The sequence below is a fragment of the Ictidomys tridecemlineatus genome, chromosome 5 (assembly GCF_052094955.1).
Source record: "Ictidomys tridecemlineatus isolate mIctTri1 chromosome 5, mIctTri1.hap1, whole genome shotgun sequence".
Classification (NCBI taxonomy): Eukaryota; Metazoa; Chordata; class Mammalia; order Rodentia; family Sciuridae; genus Ictidomys; species Ictidomys tridecemlineatus.
Genome location: NC_135481.1, coordinates 16,856,949 through 16,872,344, shown reverse-complemented (window position 1 = coordinate 16,872,344; position 15,396 = coordinate 16,856,949). Strand labels below are relative to the sequence as shown.

The following is a 15,396-nucleotide window of genomic DNA, read 5'->3' as shown; positions in this document are numbered from 1 at the left end:
AATATTAAAAACAAAACCTGAATGTTCAATAGGGAAGTAGTTAAAATAGATATCCATGGTGACATATTATCCAGGCTTTAAAAAGTCATGTTTCAAAATGTCCTAATAGAAAATGCTTTTTAAGAACAAAGGAAATATACAAAATAATATATACAGTATGATCTCAACTATGTTTAAAAAAAGGCATGCACAGAAACCTGGATAGTGTTAACAGTGGTTCCTACAGCATGGTAGGATTTTGGATAATTACATTCTTTGTGCTTTTCCTGTAGTAGGGATTTACATATATTGGCCTTTTTAAAAAAATTATAAGGTCTTAAATTTGTAAAACTTTAACCTCTGACTAGGACAGTGCTCTGTTGGCTTAGTTAGAAGGAGTCTATAAAACTATTGGATTTTTATTTTTGGTGTGTGATAATGCTAAGTTATCATTGAGTCTTTAGATACATTGACTGAAATTTCTCTACCTTGTCCTCTTGATGCTAAAGATTAATAAGTGTGTGTTTGAAGCAGGACAGCAGTGCATGCGAAAAGGGCAATTGTTCCATGCAAGTACAGTTGTTTATGGTATGTAGAGAGGGTATACAATTCCCTGAGCTTAGGTTACTGTATCAAGATGGCAGAGTCTGGGTAAAATGTTTTAAATGAAGTGTTGATCTAATTTTTCAATTCATTGATGCTTTATAAAATATATTTTTAAATGTGTGGTTGGTTTGAAATGCAAGTTACTCTCTTATGCAGCTATTGCCCATTAAAACTGACAGATTTGGGGTTCTTTTTAGAATATTAAAGTGGAATCAGGAGAGCCCAGAGGTTGTTTGAATCATCTTCACAGAGAACTGAAATTTGTCCTTGTGAGTATCCTTCTGAAATTCTTAACTTTCATTAAATTGCATGTTTTCATAAAAAAAGTTTGCTAATATCACTTACATGGTGATTGTCCTTACAGTTTTAAAGGGGAGCATCAGTAACTACAAACTTTCCATTTTCTACTGGAGTGTTTCCTTTTTATTTATATGAGGGTCCCCCCTTTCCAGGTGGGTCAATTGCCCCAGTTTATTCCAAATGGCCTGCTATTCATAACTGGAATTTTGATTGATGCTAGAGATTAATGTGTGTTTGAAGAATTTTATATTTTAGTAATTTTAGCTCTACTCTACAAATTGAATCTTAGGAGCATGTCTCATTTTAATACAGTAGAAATTCCATATAGCCTGGCATACAAAGCCAGGTATGATCCAGCTGCTGTCCTGCTCATTTCTTTTCATTTATTTTTGAAAATAGTTTTATTGAAACATAAATTATATTCCATAAAATTCCCTCATTTTAACTGTGCATTTCAGTGGTTTTTAGTATATTTACCCAAGTTGTACACATCAACAATTAATTTTAAAACATTTTCATCACCCCTTCATGAAATCTGGTGCCCACTATACCCATTAGCATTCACTTCCCACCTCCATCAGCCTGTGGCAATCACTATCTACTTTCTATTTGGTCCTTTATAGTGCTAAGTAGCATTCCATTGTATAGATACACCACATCTTGTTTATCCAATCATCAGCTGATGGTCATTGTAGTTGTTTCTACTTTTTGCCTATCATGAATAATGCTGCTGTGAACATTCATATGCAAGTTTTTGTGTAGACATGTTTACATATTTCATAGATGGAGTTGTTATGTCTATGGTAACTGTTTTGAACCTCTGAAGGGACTGTCACACTGTTACTTTTTTCCAAAGTGGTTGCAGCATTTTACATTCTTACCAGCATTGTAGGAAGGTTCCAGTTTCTTTGTATCCTTGCCAACACTTGATATTGTCAAATTTAAAAAATAATAGCCATTCTAGTAGGAACAAACTAGTATCTTATAATTTTGATTTGCATTTCTAATGACTTTGAACATATTTTCATGTGCTGTTGGCTTTTCTTTACTAATTGGAATTACATAATTGAGTGACTATGAGCAAGTTATTTAACCTGGATTAGCTTAGCCTCGCCTCAATGGAATGAGAGTAATAGTAATATCTACCTCATTTAAAAAAAATTTTATTAGTTATTGATGAACCTTTATTTATTTATTTGTTTATGTGTGGTGCTGAGAATCGAACCCAGTGCCTCACACATGGTGGGCAAGCAGTCTACCATATACTTTCACAGTGCAATTGAGTTTAAACACTCAAGAAATGTCACTGCAATTAATAGTACTAAATACATCCTTATTTATTAAGCTATATTTTCTACTAACAAGCTTCTGGGCTTTTTAAAATCTCCCATAGGTTTTGGCTGATGGTTTGAAGACTGGTGTGACTGAATGGCTGGAGCCCCTGGAAGCAAAATCTGCTATTGAACTTGTGCAGGAATTTCTGAATGGTGTTTGTTTTCCTAATTCATTCTTATTGCAGGGACTGGGGTATTGAGGATTGAATCCAGGGTGCCCTACCACTGAGCTATACCCTCGGCTCTTTTTATTTTTTATTTTTTGAGACATCTTGCTAAATTGCCCCTATGAAACTCCTAATTCACTCTTGTTTTTCTTAAATAGGAATTTACACTTGGTATATTTAAATGTAAATTCTCTCTTTAACCTTGATATGCTTTTTGGTTGGAATTTCTTAGAGCCAGGAGGTCTGACATGGTTGGAGGGACAAGTTTTATTCCAAAGTGCTAATGTTAAAGACCTAAGTAATTCTAAAAAAAAAAAAAAAACAAAACTAATAAGATTTAGTTTGAAATTTATATAACACAAACATATTTGAGATCATAGGAAAAGAAGGATGAAATAGTAACCCTTGAGTACCTACCATGTGTCCAGCATTGTGTGTCAGGGGCTTTCATGTTACCTCAGTTCATTCTCACACCCCTACCTGATGGGTATTTATTGTTACTGCCACTGCAGAGTTAGGTAATTTGTTAAATTTCATACTTTTACTGTTCCCATTTGCTACTTGAGAATAGGAGTAGGATGAAAATAATTTGGAAAACTTGAAAACAAAAATTAAGTTAATTAGCTTTTGCTACTTTCTAGACTTAAATAAGCTGGATGGATTTGGTGATCCTACAAAAAAAGATGCAGAGGTAAGTGATTATTATTAGTTAGAAATGTACACAGGAAATGCTTTGAAAATTTGCTTATGCTATTACCTTTCTTGTTGTATCATCTCAAGTGGATCTGGTACAATCTCATTATTATTAAGCTACTCAATTACAGAGAAATGAATGTCAGTACACTATATGATGATATTGCTATAGTATACTAATACACTTTAAAATGATGTTATAATGATATAATGTGGTATTAGTAATTAAAACTAGATATGTTCTCATTTTAATGAAAAGAAAAATGGAGACTAAGGTAATTTAATAAATATTATGTGGAAAGAAAACTGAATGCTCATTTCTAGGCATTAGAGTTTTAAAATAACTTTAACACCAAGTCTAGTTTTTCAAAATATATTGTATGTCTCATCAGTGAATGAAAAGGTGTAGAAAATATATTCATATTATTCTTTGTGTTGATAAATCTGCAATGTCTCAGAGCAGCCTTTAAAAACTTAAGCTATTTCACTTTAAAAATAAATAAACTGACATTGTCTCAAATTTATATCTTTTTCAGACAGTGAATCATGACACTGCTGCAGTTGATAGGTCCGTACTTATCACAGTGCGGGGTGATCTTGATTTTGCTGAACAACTTTGGTGCAAAATGAGCAGCAGTAGGTATCCATTGTGATTAAAAATTTTTTTGTTATTTAAATCTTTTGGAAATAATGCAGTATGTACTATTAGTCTATGTTTATATTATCAAATTTATTTCTAATAATAGATTGGCATATTCTGCTCAAGAATTATACTAAGATAAAGCAATTTTATAAGTCTATTCTTTTCTCCTGCTTTTTTTTGTATATTTATTTTTTAGTTTTAGTTGGACACAATACCTTTATTTATTTTATTTTATTTTTTTTTATGTAAGTTCTCTCTTTAACCTTGATATGCTTTTTGGTTGGAATTTATTAGAGCCAGGAGGTCTGACATGGTTGGAGGGACAAGTGTTATTCTGAAGTGCTGAGGATCGAGAACCCAGGGCCTTGCAGGTCCTAGGCAAGCACTCTACTATGAGCTACAGTCTCAGCTCTGCTCCTGCTTTTTAAAGTATTAGATTTTGCTTTATGTTTCGTTTCATTTATTTATTTGTTTGTTTGTTTGTTTATTTATTTATTTATTTATTTATTTATGGTGCTGGGGAATCGAACCCAGGTGCACTTAACCACTGAGCCACATCCCAGTCCTTTTTATATTTTATTTTGAGATAGGGTCTTGCTAAGTTACTTAAGGCCTTGCTAAGTTGCTGAGGCTGGCTTTGAACTCAAGATTCTCCTGCCTCATCTTCCCCAGTTGCTGGGATTACTGGCATGCAACATCCCCAGGATTATGTTATATTTATATGAACACAAATATATACCTAATATATTTATAATTATTAGAAAAATCAAAAGTATTTCTTAATATTTTGCTTACTATATTATTTTCTGGCAATCTCAGTTCAATGTTTTACCTTAGAAATGTATTAAGTCGGGGCTGGAGTTGTGGCTTAGCAATAGAGCACTTACCTAGCATGTGTGAGGCCCTGGGTTTGATCCTCATCACCATATAAAAATAAATAAATAAAATAAAGGTATTGTCCAACTACAAAAAAAAGTATTTTTTAAAAAATGCATTATGGGGCTGGGGATGTGGCTCAAGCAATAGCGCACTTGCCTGGCATGTGTCCGGCCCAAGTTCGATCCTCAGCACCACATACAAACAAAGATGTTGTGTCCGCCAAAAACTAAAAAATAAATATTAATATCTCTCTGTCTCTCTCTCTTAAAAAAAAAATTTTTAAAAAATAAAAAATGCATTGTCTTTTTTCTGTAAATATTTTTCCTTTTCCCCATCTATATAGTACATATTCTTCTAATTCATTTGTGTATTCTTAAGTTTAATGACATTTTTGATTTATAGAAATATGAAAATAACGTTAGTCTGACTTGGTTTTGAAGGTGTGGTTTCATATCAAGACTTGGTGAAGTGTTTCACATTGATCATCCAGAGTCTACAACGTGGTGATATACAGCCATGGGTAGGTTGAATAGTGCTAGAATGTGTTCTCAGTGGCATAGTATGATGGGTAAGGACACAGGCACTGCAGCTACTATTATTGTCATTGTTAACTATTCTGTGTCTGAGTATTTCCATATACCAATGATGAAAATAAAAACTCTTTTTTTTAATATATTTTTATTTGTAGATGGACACAATGTCTTTATTTTACTTATTTATTTTTATGTGGTGCTGAGGAGTGAACCCAATGTCTCATGCATGCAAGGCAAGAGTTCTACCACTGAGCTACAACCCCAGCTCCTGAGATACTCTTTTTTAAAAATAATTTTGAAGATGTATTGATATCCGCAAAATGTAGCATGACCTTTGAACTATTAATTCTATGGACAGAATCCACCCTAAACTTATAAACAAAAATATATGTCAAGATTGCATATATCAGAATAGTCATTATAGTTTCATTTATAGTAGCAAAAGATTATAAACAACTAAATTCCCCTTGTTAAAGGAATGGCAAGTACATAATGATACAGCCACATAATAGCATGTATCATAGTTGCTAAAAAGTGTTGCTGACAAATGGAGTATACACAGTTGTATAAAAATGTAAATTTGGGGGCTGGGGTTGTAGCTCAGCAGTAGAGTGCTCGCCTAGCATGTGCAAGGCCCTGGGTTCGATCCTTAGCACCACATAGAATAAATAAATAAAGGCATTGTGCCCTAAAAAATAATTTTTGTATTAGTTGTTCAAAAAAAATAAATATTTTTAAAAATGTAAATTTTGGAGAGAAAAATCTAAAAACAAGTGTGCTAAAATATTAATAACAGTCAACTCTGGTGAAAAGGTTACAAGTGACTTTTTCCAACTACATTATATGTTTCTGTACTTTACAAATTTTCCATACTGAAATTGCACTATTTTTACAATGAAGGAAAAGCTAAAAGTTGGAAACAAACAAAAATTACTTCTTTAATAGGAATCTTAAATAACTTGGCTGTCAATTCACAACTATGAAAGTTTAAAAACTTTCATAGATGTGTGAAGTCCTGGGTTAATCTCTAGCACACCCTGCCACCACCACCAAAAAGAAAAAAGGCTTTCTTAGTTCTGAACAGAGGTACACTTCAGAGCAAAGGCTCTGCTTAATTGGGCATTAGTGATTGTAGGCATTTTAGTTTTTCTTTTTTTTTTTTTAAATATTTATTTTTCAGTTTTCGGCGGACACAACATCTTTATTTGTATGTGGTGCTGAGGATCGAACCCCGGCCGCACGCACACCAGGCGAGCGCGCTACCGCTTGAGCCACATCCCCAGCCCCGGCATTTTAGTTTTGATTATTTATAATTTTCTGTTAAGAATTTCTGTGTGGGCTGGGGATGTGGCTCAAGCGGTAGCACGCTCGCCTGGCATGCGTGCGGCCCGGGTTCGATCCTAAGCACCACATACAAAGATGTTGTGTCTGCAGAAAACTAAATAATAAATATTACAAAATTCTCTCTCTCTCTAAAAAGAAAAAAAAAAGAATTTCTGTGTTTTTAAGATGTTTACAAGTAAAATTCTTTTGTATACAGTAAGTGCAAAATGTGAAACTACTTTAAAAAAAGAAAATGCAAAAAGATTGTGATAAAAGTTAAAATAGAGATAAATAGAAACTAGTGGGAAAATGACAAATATTTTATATATGTTTAAAATGAATTATATAGCACTTGGAACACATTAAATCTTTAATTTTACAGTTCTTTTTAATTGGCAATTATCAAGTTATATTGGATATCATAGCCATAAAGGAATTCCTTATGATATATGCACAGGCTATTGAGGAATAGAGTTTTCCCACAGCTTAAGCTTATCACTTAGGGGTGGTAAGTTTAAACTCTTCTGAGTTGCTTTGAACTTTTCAACAATTAAGGTAGAAAAGACAGTTTAGAAACTGACATATTCAAACAATTTGTAGTGACAGTTTAGAAACTGACATATTCAAACAATTTGTAGTGTCAGGAGATGAAGAATGAAAGCTTATAATTTTTAACTTATGCAGTTTACTTCTCTTTTGCATATTGGATGGTTTTATAAAAATTTCTTGATTTCTAGCTCCATAGTGGGAGTAACAGTCTACTAAGTAAGCTCATTCATCAGTCTTATCATGGAACCATGGACACAGTTTCTCTCAGTGGGACTATTCCACTTCAAATGCTTTTGGAAATTGGCTTGGACAAACTAAAAAAAGATTATATCAGTTTTTTTGTAGGTAAGTTCCTTTCCCAGCTCAAAACATTAAAAGGTATGTCCAGTTGTCATCCATAGATATTTTCACATTTTATCTTTCACTTGCCTCTAGTCATTTGTAGTCCTGGTCATCGTCCCCCCCCCCCTTCACTGTGAAACAAGCATTTCTCTCCTGTGAGCCATTCAAAAAGATATCAAATTAACTATAACTATAGTTTTGTTTGTTTGCTTATAGTTCAAACATTTGAGATTCTGCAAGTTTAGTAAATTAAAAAGCCTTTTATGAGATGCTATTTTAATACCCAATACTTGGTGATTTTTTATTGGAGCAAGCTGTGATCAGTTTTAGAATAGTATTAGTATGTATTTATGGTGTAAAATGTCAGAAAAAATTGGTCTTTTATGAGGAAGTATTTAGCTTGATGATCTCTTTCATGTATGAACTATGGAAAGTTTTGCTTGGGGTTCCTTAACATGTAATAGCAATTCCTAAAACTGATTTGCATATATGTGTTTTTTCTTCATAGGTCAGGAACTTGCATCTTTGAATCACTTGGTGAGTTTTTTTAATTCTAAAATTGGTTTTTCTTTTGTTTAGTCATTCTATCTGTAAGTGTCTGTAATGTGCTCTAGGAAACATGAAAAAGACAGTCAATACCTTAACTATTACTGTCTAGTAAGACAAATGAAAAATTAGTCTACTCAATGTCATTTCTCATAATTTACAAATTGATGATACTGATATATGTTTTCATCCTGCTCTAGTAAATGTGCTGCTATATGGGCTGGGGTTGTGGTAGAGCATTTGCCTAGCACGTGTGAGGCCCTGGATTTGATCCTTAGCACCACATAAAAATAAATAAAATAAAGATGATATTGTGTTCAACTAAAAAATAAAATTTTTTTTTAAATGTGCTGCTATAACTTTTATCTAGAATTATTAGGGAATGTCTTCAGCCCTATAAAGAAGGTTTATTTTATATTTATCAACCCATTTATATTAAAGAATCATTTTGCAAAGAATTTACACACACACACACACACACACACACACACACACACATACACATACACACACACATATATTCCTCCCCCTCCCCACCGTTACCACTTAAGCACTTTTTTTTTTTTTTTTTGAGAAAGGCTTTCACTAAGTTGTTAGGCCTTGCTAATTGTTGAGGCTGGCTTTGAATTTGTAATCCTCCTGCCTCGGCCATTTGACTACAAGGATTATAAGCATGTGCCACCATGCCCAGCTATGATGTTCTTTTTTCTTGTTGTTATTGTTCTAATTAGTTCTACATGACAATGGAATGTATTTTGGCACATCAGACATAAATGGAGTATAATTTCTCATTCTTCTGGTTGTACATGATGTAGAGTCACACCAGTCATGTTGCCATATTATTGCATAGGCAATAATGTCCAATTCATTCTACTATCCTTCCTACCCTTATGCCCCTTCACTCCCCTCTACCTAATCCAGAGTAACTATTCTTCCCTAGCCCTCCACCCCTTATTTTGAATTAGCATCTGCATATCAAAAGAGAATATCAGGCCTTTGGTTTCCTGAGATTGGCTTATTTCACTTATCACAATAGTCTCCAGTTTCATCCATTCACCAGCAAATGCCATAATTTCATTCTTTAAGGCTGAGTAATATTCCATTGTGTATATATACCATATTTTTTCTTTATCCATTCATCTGTTGAAGAATATCTAGTTGGTTCCATTGTTTAGCTATTTCGAGTTTCATGTATTAGTTCAATTTTTGACTCAGGTCCTAGAGGTTATTCTCAGCTTTTGCCACATGGCCCTCTCCACAGCGTGGCAGCTCCTTCAGAGTGAGCAAAACATCTCTAAGACTTTACTATCTTCTGAAGGGCTTCCCTAATCTGGTCGTTATAATGACCAAGAGATAATCTCCTTTTTGATTAACTCATAGTTAGTGACCTAATCATGGCATTAAAATTCCATAGTATTTACAGGTTCTTACCTCACTCAAGGGAAAGGTGTGTGCTCCTGGAGGCTTGAGTCTTGGGGGCCATTGTCAAATCCTGCCTACCATATTTACCATGGACTATTTCCTTTGGATGTCTTCTCAGAAATGGGATTAGAAGATCTGAGCATTTTATGATGCTGGCATTTCTTTTGGAAAAGAAAATTGTACCAATTTATCAATAACAAGTGAAAGTGGGAGCTTATTAAACACTTGCTTAGCTTGACATGATGGTGCACACCTATAATCTCAGTGATTTGGGAGGCTGAGGCAAGAGGATCACAATTTGAGGCCAGCCTTAACAACTTAACAAGGCCCTAAAAAAGGTCTAAACAGTGCTGGGGATGTGGCTCAATCGGTAGCGCGCTCCTCTGGCATGCGTGCGGCCCGGGTTCGATCCTCAGCACCACATACCAACAAAGATGTTGTGTCCGCCGAGAACTAAAAAATAAATATTAAAAATTCTCTCTCTCTCTCTCTCTCTCTCTCTCCTCGCTCACTCTCTCTTTAAAAAAATAAAAAGTCTGAGGATGTAGGTTGGTGGTTAAATGCCTTTAAGTTAAATCCCTGGGGGTACAAGAAAAGAAAACACATGCTTAATTATTTAATACTTCAGGTTTACTATTTTTAGAGATGGATACATCAATTTAGCAAGTATGGATTTGCCATTCATTCCATCTGGGAAGCTTGGTGGGTGGTATTGGCTACCCACTTGGGCCCCTTGGTGAAGCAGTTCTGTGATTTGCCTTCACTAGAGAATATGTGTAACCATTTGCTTAGAGTAGTCCTGGTGAAGACTTTATTTATAGTTGCGTTAGGAATAGAGAGCATATTTCCAAATATTCTTCTTATTCTTTTTTGAGGGGAGGGGTACTGGGAATGAAACCCAGGGGCACTTAACCACTGAGTCATATCTCTAGCCCCTTTTACTTTTTATTTTGAAGAGTCTCTCTAAGTTGCTTAGGGCCTTGCTAAGTTGCTGAGGCTGGCTTTAAATTTGCGATACTCCTACTCAGCCTCCCAAGTTGCTAGGAGTATAGGCATGCACCACCACACGTAACAGATTCTGCTTATTTTTTTTTAATATTTATTTTTTAGTTGTAGTTAGACACAGTACCTTTATTTATTTATTTTTATGTGGTGTGAGGATCGAACCCAGGGCTTCACACACGCTAGGCAAGCACTCTACCACTGAGCCACAACCCCAGCCCTAGATTCTGCTTATTCTTTAACTCTCTATTTTGCTTATACTTTTTTCTTTTTTGTTTTTATTTTTTTTTTCACTTTAAAAAAAAATTTGCTCTAATTAGTTATATATGACAACAGAGTGCACTTCGATTCATAGTATACAAATGGAACACAATTTATCACTTCTCTGGTTGTACATGGAATCACACCATTTGTGCAATCAGACATATACCTAGGGTAATGATGTCTATCTCATTCCACCATCTTTCCTACCCCCGTGGCCCCCACCCTCCCTCCTCTTTGCCCAATCAAAATTCCTTCATTCATCCCATGCTCCCCCCATATGGATCAGTATCCAGTTATCAGAGAAAACATTCAGCCTTCTTTTTTCTTTTTATTAGTGTATTATACGTAATACTGGTGTTCATTTTTGATGTAATTATACATGCATGGAATATGATTTGCTCCACTTCAGTATCCCCACTCCATTTCCTCTTTCCCTCCCCTCCTCCCTCCCCCATTCCCTTTCCTCTACTTAATTGGTCTTCCTTGTACTTATTTATAGTTTTGTTTTTAACTGGTGCTTTATGGATATACACAAAGGTGGGAGCTGGGCATGGTAGTACACACCTGTAATACCAATGACTTGAGAGGCTGAAGCAGGCGGATCGTTTGTTTAAGAACACTCTCAGCAAATCAGTGAGACCTGCTCTCAAAAAGGGGTGGGGCGGTGGCTGTGGCTCAGGGGTAGATACACACTTGCTTTGCATGTGTGGGGCACTGAATTCGATCCTCAGCGCCACATAAAAACAAATAAATAAAGACATTATGTTCATCTACAACTAAAAAAAATACTAAAAAAATAAAATAAAATGGCTGGAGATATAGCTTAAAGTACAGATAAAGGTGAAATTCACCATGATATCATATATGTATATAGCATAATTTGGTCAGTTTCAGTCCTTTTTTATATTTTTTTCATTCCAGGAATACTTCATTTCTTCATCAGTGGAGATACAAGAACAGGTTAATCGTGTTCAAAAACTTCACCATATTCTAGAAATAATAGTTAGTTGCATGTTTTTCATTCAACTTCAACATGAGCTCCTCTTTTCTTTAACACAGTAAGTATTTATTGTTTACTTCATAGATACATCTTCTCTTCTGAATCCCAGCTATTTGGGAGGCTGAGGCAGGAGAATCACAAGCCTGACCAACTTTTTCACTAAATAAAATTTCAATAAAATCTAAAGGGCTGGGGTGTAGCTTAGTGGTAGAGCAGTAGCCTAGCATGTACAAGGCCCTGAGTTTGATCCCCAGTCTGAAAAGAAAGAAAGGAAGGAACGTGGGTGTTCTTTTCTGAAAAACTGCAGCCAAAATATGTAGTTTTTATTGCCAGTCGGGATAGAACTTGTTCACCCTGTCTTCAGATTAGCATGGTTCTAGGTCACTATCATAGGAAGGAAAGGGTTTTAAATCCAGAATACTCAGACTTAACACTTGGTTTTATCACTTTTTAACTTTCTTAGGAAGTTTCCTCTCACTTAATCTTGTTTCCTCCTCTATGAAAAGCATCATTAGATCCATCAGAGATTATTAAACTTCCTATGTAAAGCCAGGCATGGTGGCACACGCCTGTAATCCTAGCAGTTTAGGAGGCTGAGGCAGGAGGATTGCAAGTTCAAAGCCAGCCTCAGCAAATTAGAGAGGCACTTTGCAACTCAACAAGACCTTGTCTCTAAATAAAATATAAAAAAGGGCTGGGGATGTGACTCAGTGGTTAAGCACTCCTGGGTTAATCCTCAGTGTCAATAAATAAATAAATAATCCTCCTATGTGTGCTGTAAGGATTAAATTATATAATGTGTATAAGGTCACTGACACATAATAAGTGCTTAATAAATATTGTTTCTTCTCTTCTTTACATCCCTATAAATCTGAGTCAGACCAATCATTACCAGTCATCTCTATGGACAACTGGGTGAAATCAGATAGTATTACCAGACCTCTGTAGTTGGATTGTTGTAGTTAGAGATTCTGAACAGTTAGAACTAAAAACAATTTGGAATAATCCGTATACATGTATTGCTGGTGTTTTACATGTACTAGAGCTCTCAAATGAGGAGTAAATAAACCATTGAGCCTTTTCCAAATTTAGAATTTGCCTCAATTTTAAAGAGAAAGGTTTGAAATTGTTACTTTTTATAGAACCTAAAAGAATTGTTTTCATTAAAAATCAGTAGTATAATCAAGTTAACTAATATACTCCAGACTCTGAAAACCACGGAGGCCATGTCTTTATCTCTCTTCTACCTCTTAGTTTTTATGTTTCTGATACCTCTTTGTCCTGATTTGAGCCTTTACTTGGGCTCAACATAAACATATTAAGCATATTTTTATATGTATGAGAAATATGTCTATTATTAATTTATTTTTAAAGTGATTGACCTAGCACCCCTGGGTCCAATACCCAGTACAGAGAGAGAGAAAAAGAGAAAGAAAGAAAGAAAGAAGGAAGTAGGGGGATGTTGAGATTTTCTTTTAATAAAAAACAAAACAAAACAAAAAAAAACCTTAGTTGGGCAGGTGCTGTTCATTTTGTACTTTTGTGGTAGATGGTACTCAATAAAATATTTCTGATAATCTAAGGAAAGTTTTATCTCCAAATGAGTCTTCCAAAAGGTGTTTTGGGGTTTTGTTTTGTTTTTTTTAGATCCTGCATAAAATATTATAAACAAAATCCTCTTGATGAGCAACACATTTTTCAGCTGCCAGTTAGACCAGCTGCTGTAAAAAACTTATACCAAAGGTAAGCAGTTTAATAATTAAATTCTACCTTAAGTCCACCCATGATTCTTGGCAATTTTGGTGTCTATACCATGGGAATCTCATCATCTAGAACCTTTTCTCCTCTGAAACCTGCATCAGTGCCCCGTTCTCTGACCATAGTCCAGTAGTCCTCCCCTTTCTTTCTCCCAGACCTTATATCAGCTCTTTTTAGATTGTCAAGCCTTTAATTCTTCATTTTGTTCTCAATTTGAAATTATTCACAAAAGAAAGTAGAAAGTAGAGCCAGAAAGGAAATGACAGATTGGGGTGCGGGGAGGTGGGAATGATCAGGAGAGTGGCAAGGCTAAGGATATGGCTGTGGGAGTAAAAGGAGAATGTGGGATTGGGGAGGCTATGGTGATGGGTTAGTTATCTACTTGGGCACTGAGTTTGCTACAAGTGATGATCTCCCCTGATTCTTCCCTCCACATAGAAAATACTTGAATTTTCTCATACTACAGCCACTGTTAATTTCCCCCCTCTATTTAGTTCTTTCTTAGACAAACCCCCATCTCTCCCCTGAAACTGCTCAGGTGAAGGTCCCCAAGAGCCACTCATTGGCAAAATCAGTGGATGATTTTCAGTAAAAGAATGTTCTTTTGCTCCTTGTGTGCCATCAGTTTTCTCCTTTAGTAAGCACCCATAGGCTATTTGTTGTTTAGCACTATACTTTTCTTAAACCTGTCTTCTTAGTTTCTGTAACATGCATTCTGTGTTAACTTTTTAATTTCACTTCTCTGGCCCACTCCCAAGACTGAGAATAGTTCTTTTTTTAAGTTATTGGTCAGCTTGCTTCCTAGATGTGAGTTTTCACCAGAACAGTCTCTGGGCTAATGATAATTCATAATCTATGTATTCAGCTTCTTCTGAGCTTCAGACCTAAATTTCTATATGCCTATTAGATGTGAATCCCCAGCTTCAGGGTCATGTAGTTAGTCTAGAATCTAATTCTGAACCAGTACTAAGAGCTGTTGTACAACCTGGCACCTATGTATTAGGTGAAAAGTGCTAGAATAAATTTTACATGTACATGTTAATCAGCTTGATTCAGCCATTCTACAATGTATATATATAGAAAACATGTTGTATATGATAAATACATACATTTTTGGTTAAAAATTAGTAAAATGTTAAAACAACAATGAGTCCCTATTCCCCTTTGTTGTCCTTCTGCATTTCATCTTTCAAGTGACCATCATTAGTATCCATCTAATACCTAAAATAGAAACCTGAGACTTATTCTCCACTAATTGTTGTCCTGCACTCCCTCCTTTAAATGATTACCAAGTCACCAGTTAAAGAAATTGAAATAATAAAATAAAATAAATGGATATAAAGTCCTGATCTTATTTGTACCTCTTGAATTCAGCCCTTTCTTCCCATCATCATTACTTTCTTTATGTCTGTCTTTTTCATACTGGACTTTGGTAAAATCCTCTTTCCTAACCGTTCTCTCTATCAACATAATCTTCTGTTTCAATGTTGCTGCCAAAGTTATCTTCTAAAATTCACACTCTTTTGTGATATCTTTCTGTTTAAATGACTCCCTGTTACCTTTAGGACAATGCTCCTGTGCCTAAGTGTGGTCTTCAAGGCCCCCTGTGCCTGGCCCCTGCACCTTTCTGGCCAAGGTGATGCCACATCCTCCCTCCTCCCTTTTGAGTCAGGAATGCTATCATTGACTTTCTTCAGATGTTTCACCCTCACCCCTCAGTGCCTATGCCTGTGTCATTTCTTCCTCCTAGATTTTGTCTGCTTAATTAACTCATCATTTCATACTCAGCTCAAATGTTGTAACCTCTGAGGTTCTTCCTCAACTCTGCATTCCCCATTCTGAGTCAGATTCCGGGCTTCTCTTGTCCTCTTACCCAGTTTTTCTCTATTATTGTTATTTATATTCTTATTTCTTTTCCTCTCCTGATTGCACTCAAAATGGGAGTTATGACCTATTTTGCTTCAGTGTTTATCCCATAAGGACTTCACTAAAAGATTGTAAAAGAAAGGAAATAGCTGTTCATTGTTTTGTCTTTTAATGTTTTTATTTTTTTTTC

The 15,396-nt window shown here is 35.1% G+C and overlaps 1 protein-coding gene across 1 annotated transcript in view; it reads left to right on the top strand.

The window, feature by feature from the left end:
* Zwilch (zwilch kinetochore protein) overlaps positions 1–15,396 on the top strand; it is a 45,971-nt gene that overhangs the window by 20,835 nt on the left and 9,740 nt on the right. The window contains exons 8-16 of the mRNA XM_005316721.4: positions 783–854; positions 2,279–2,372; positions 3,028–3,077; positions 3,616–3,715; positions 5,042–5,121; positions 7,195–7,351; positions 7,857–7,885; positions 11,504–11,640; positions 13,230–13,325. Coding sequence (XP_005316778.1) covers positions 783–854; positions 2,279–2,372; positions 3,028–3,077; positions 3,616–3,715; positions 5,042–5,121; positions 7,195–7,351; positions 7,857–7,885; positions 11,504–11,640; positions 13,230–13,325 — 815 coding nt within the window. The remainder of the gene's footprint in view (positions 1–782; positions 855–2,278; positions 2,373–3,027; positions 3,078–3,615; positions 3,716–5,041; positions 5,122–7,194; positions 7,352–7,856; positions 7,886–11,503; positions 11,641–13,229; positions 13,326–15,396) is intronic.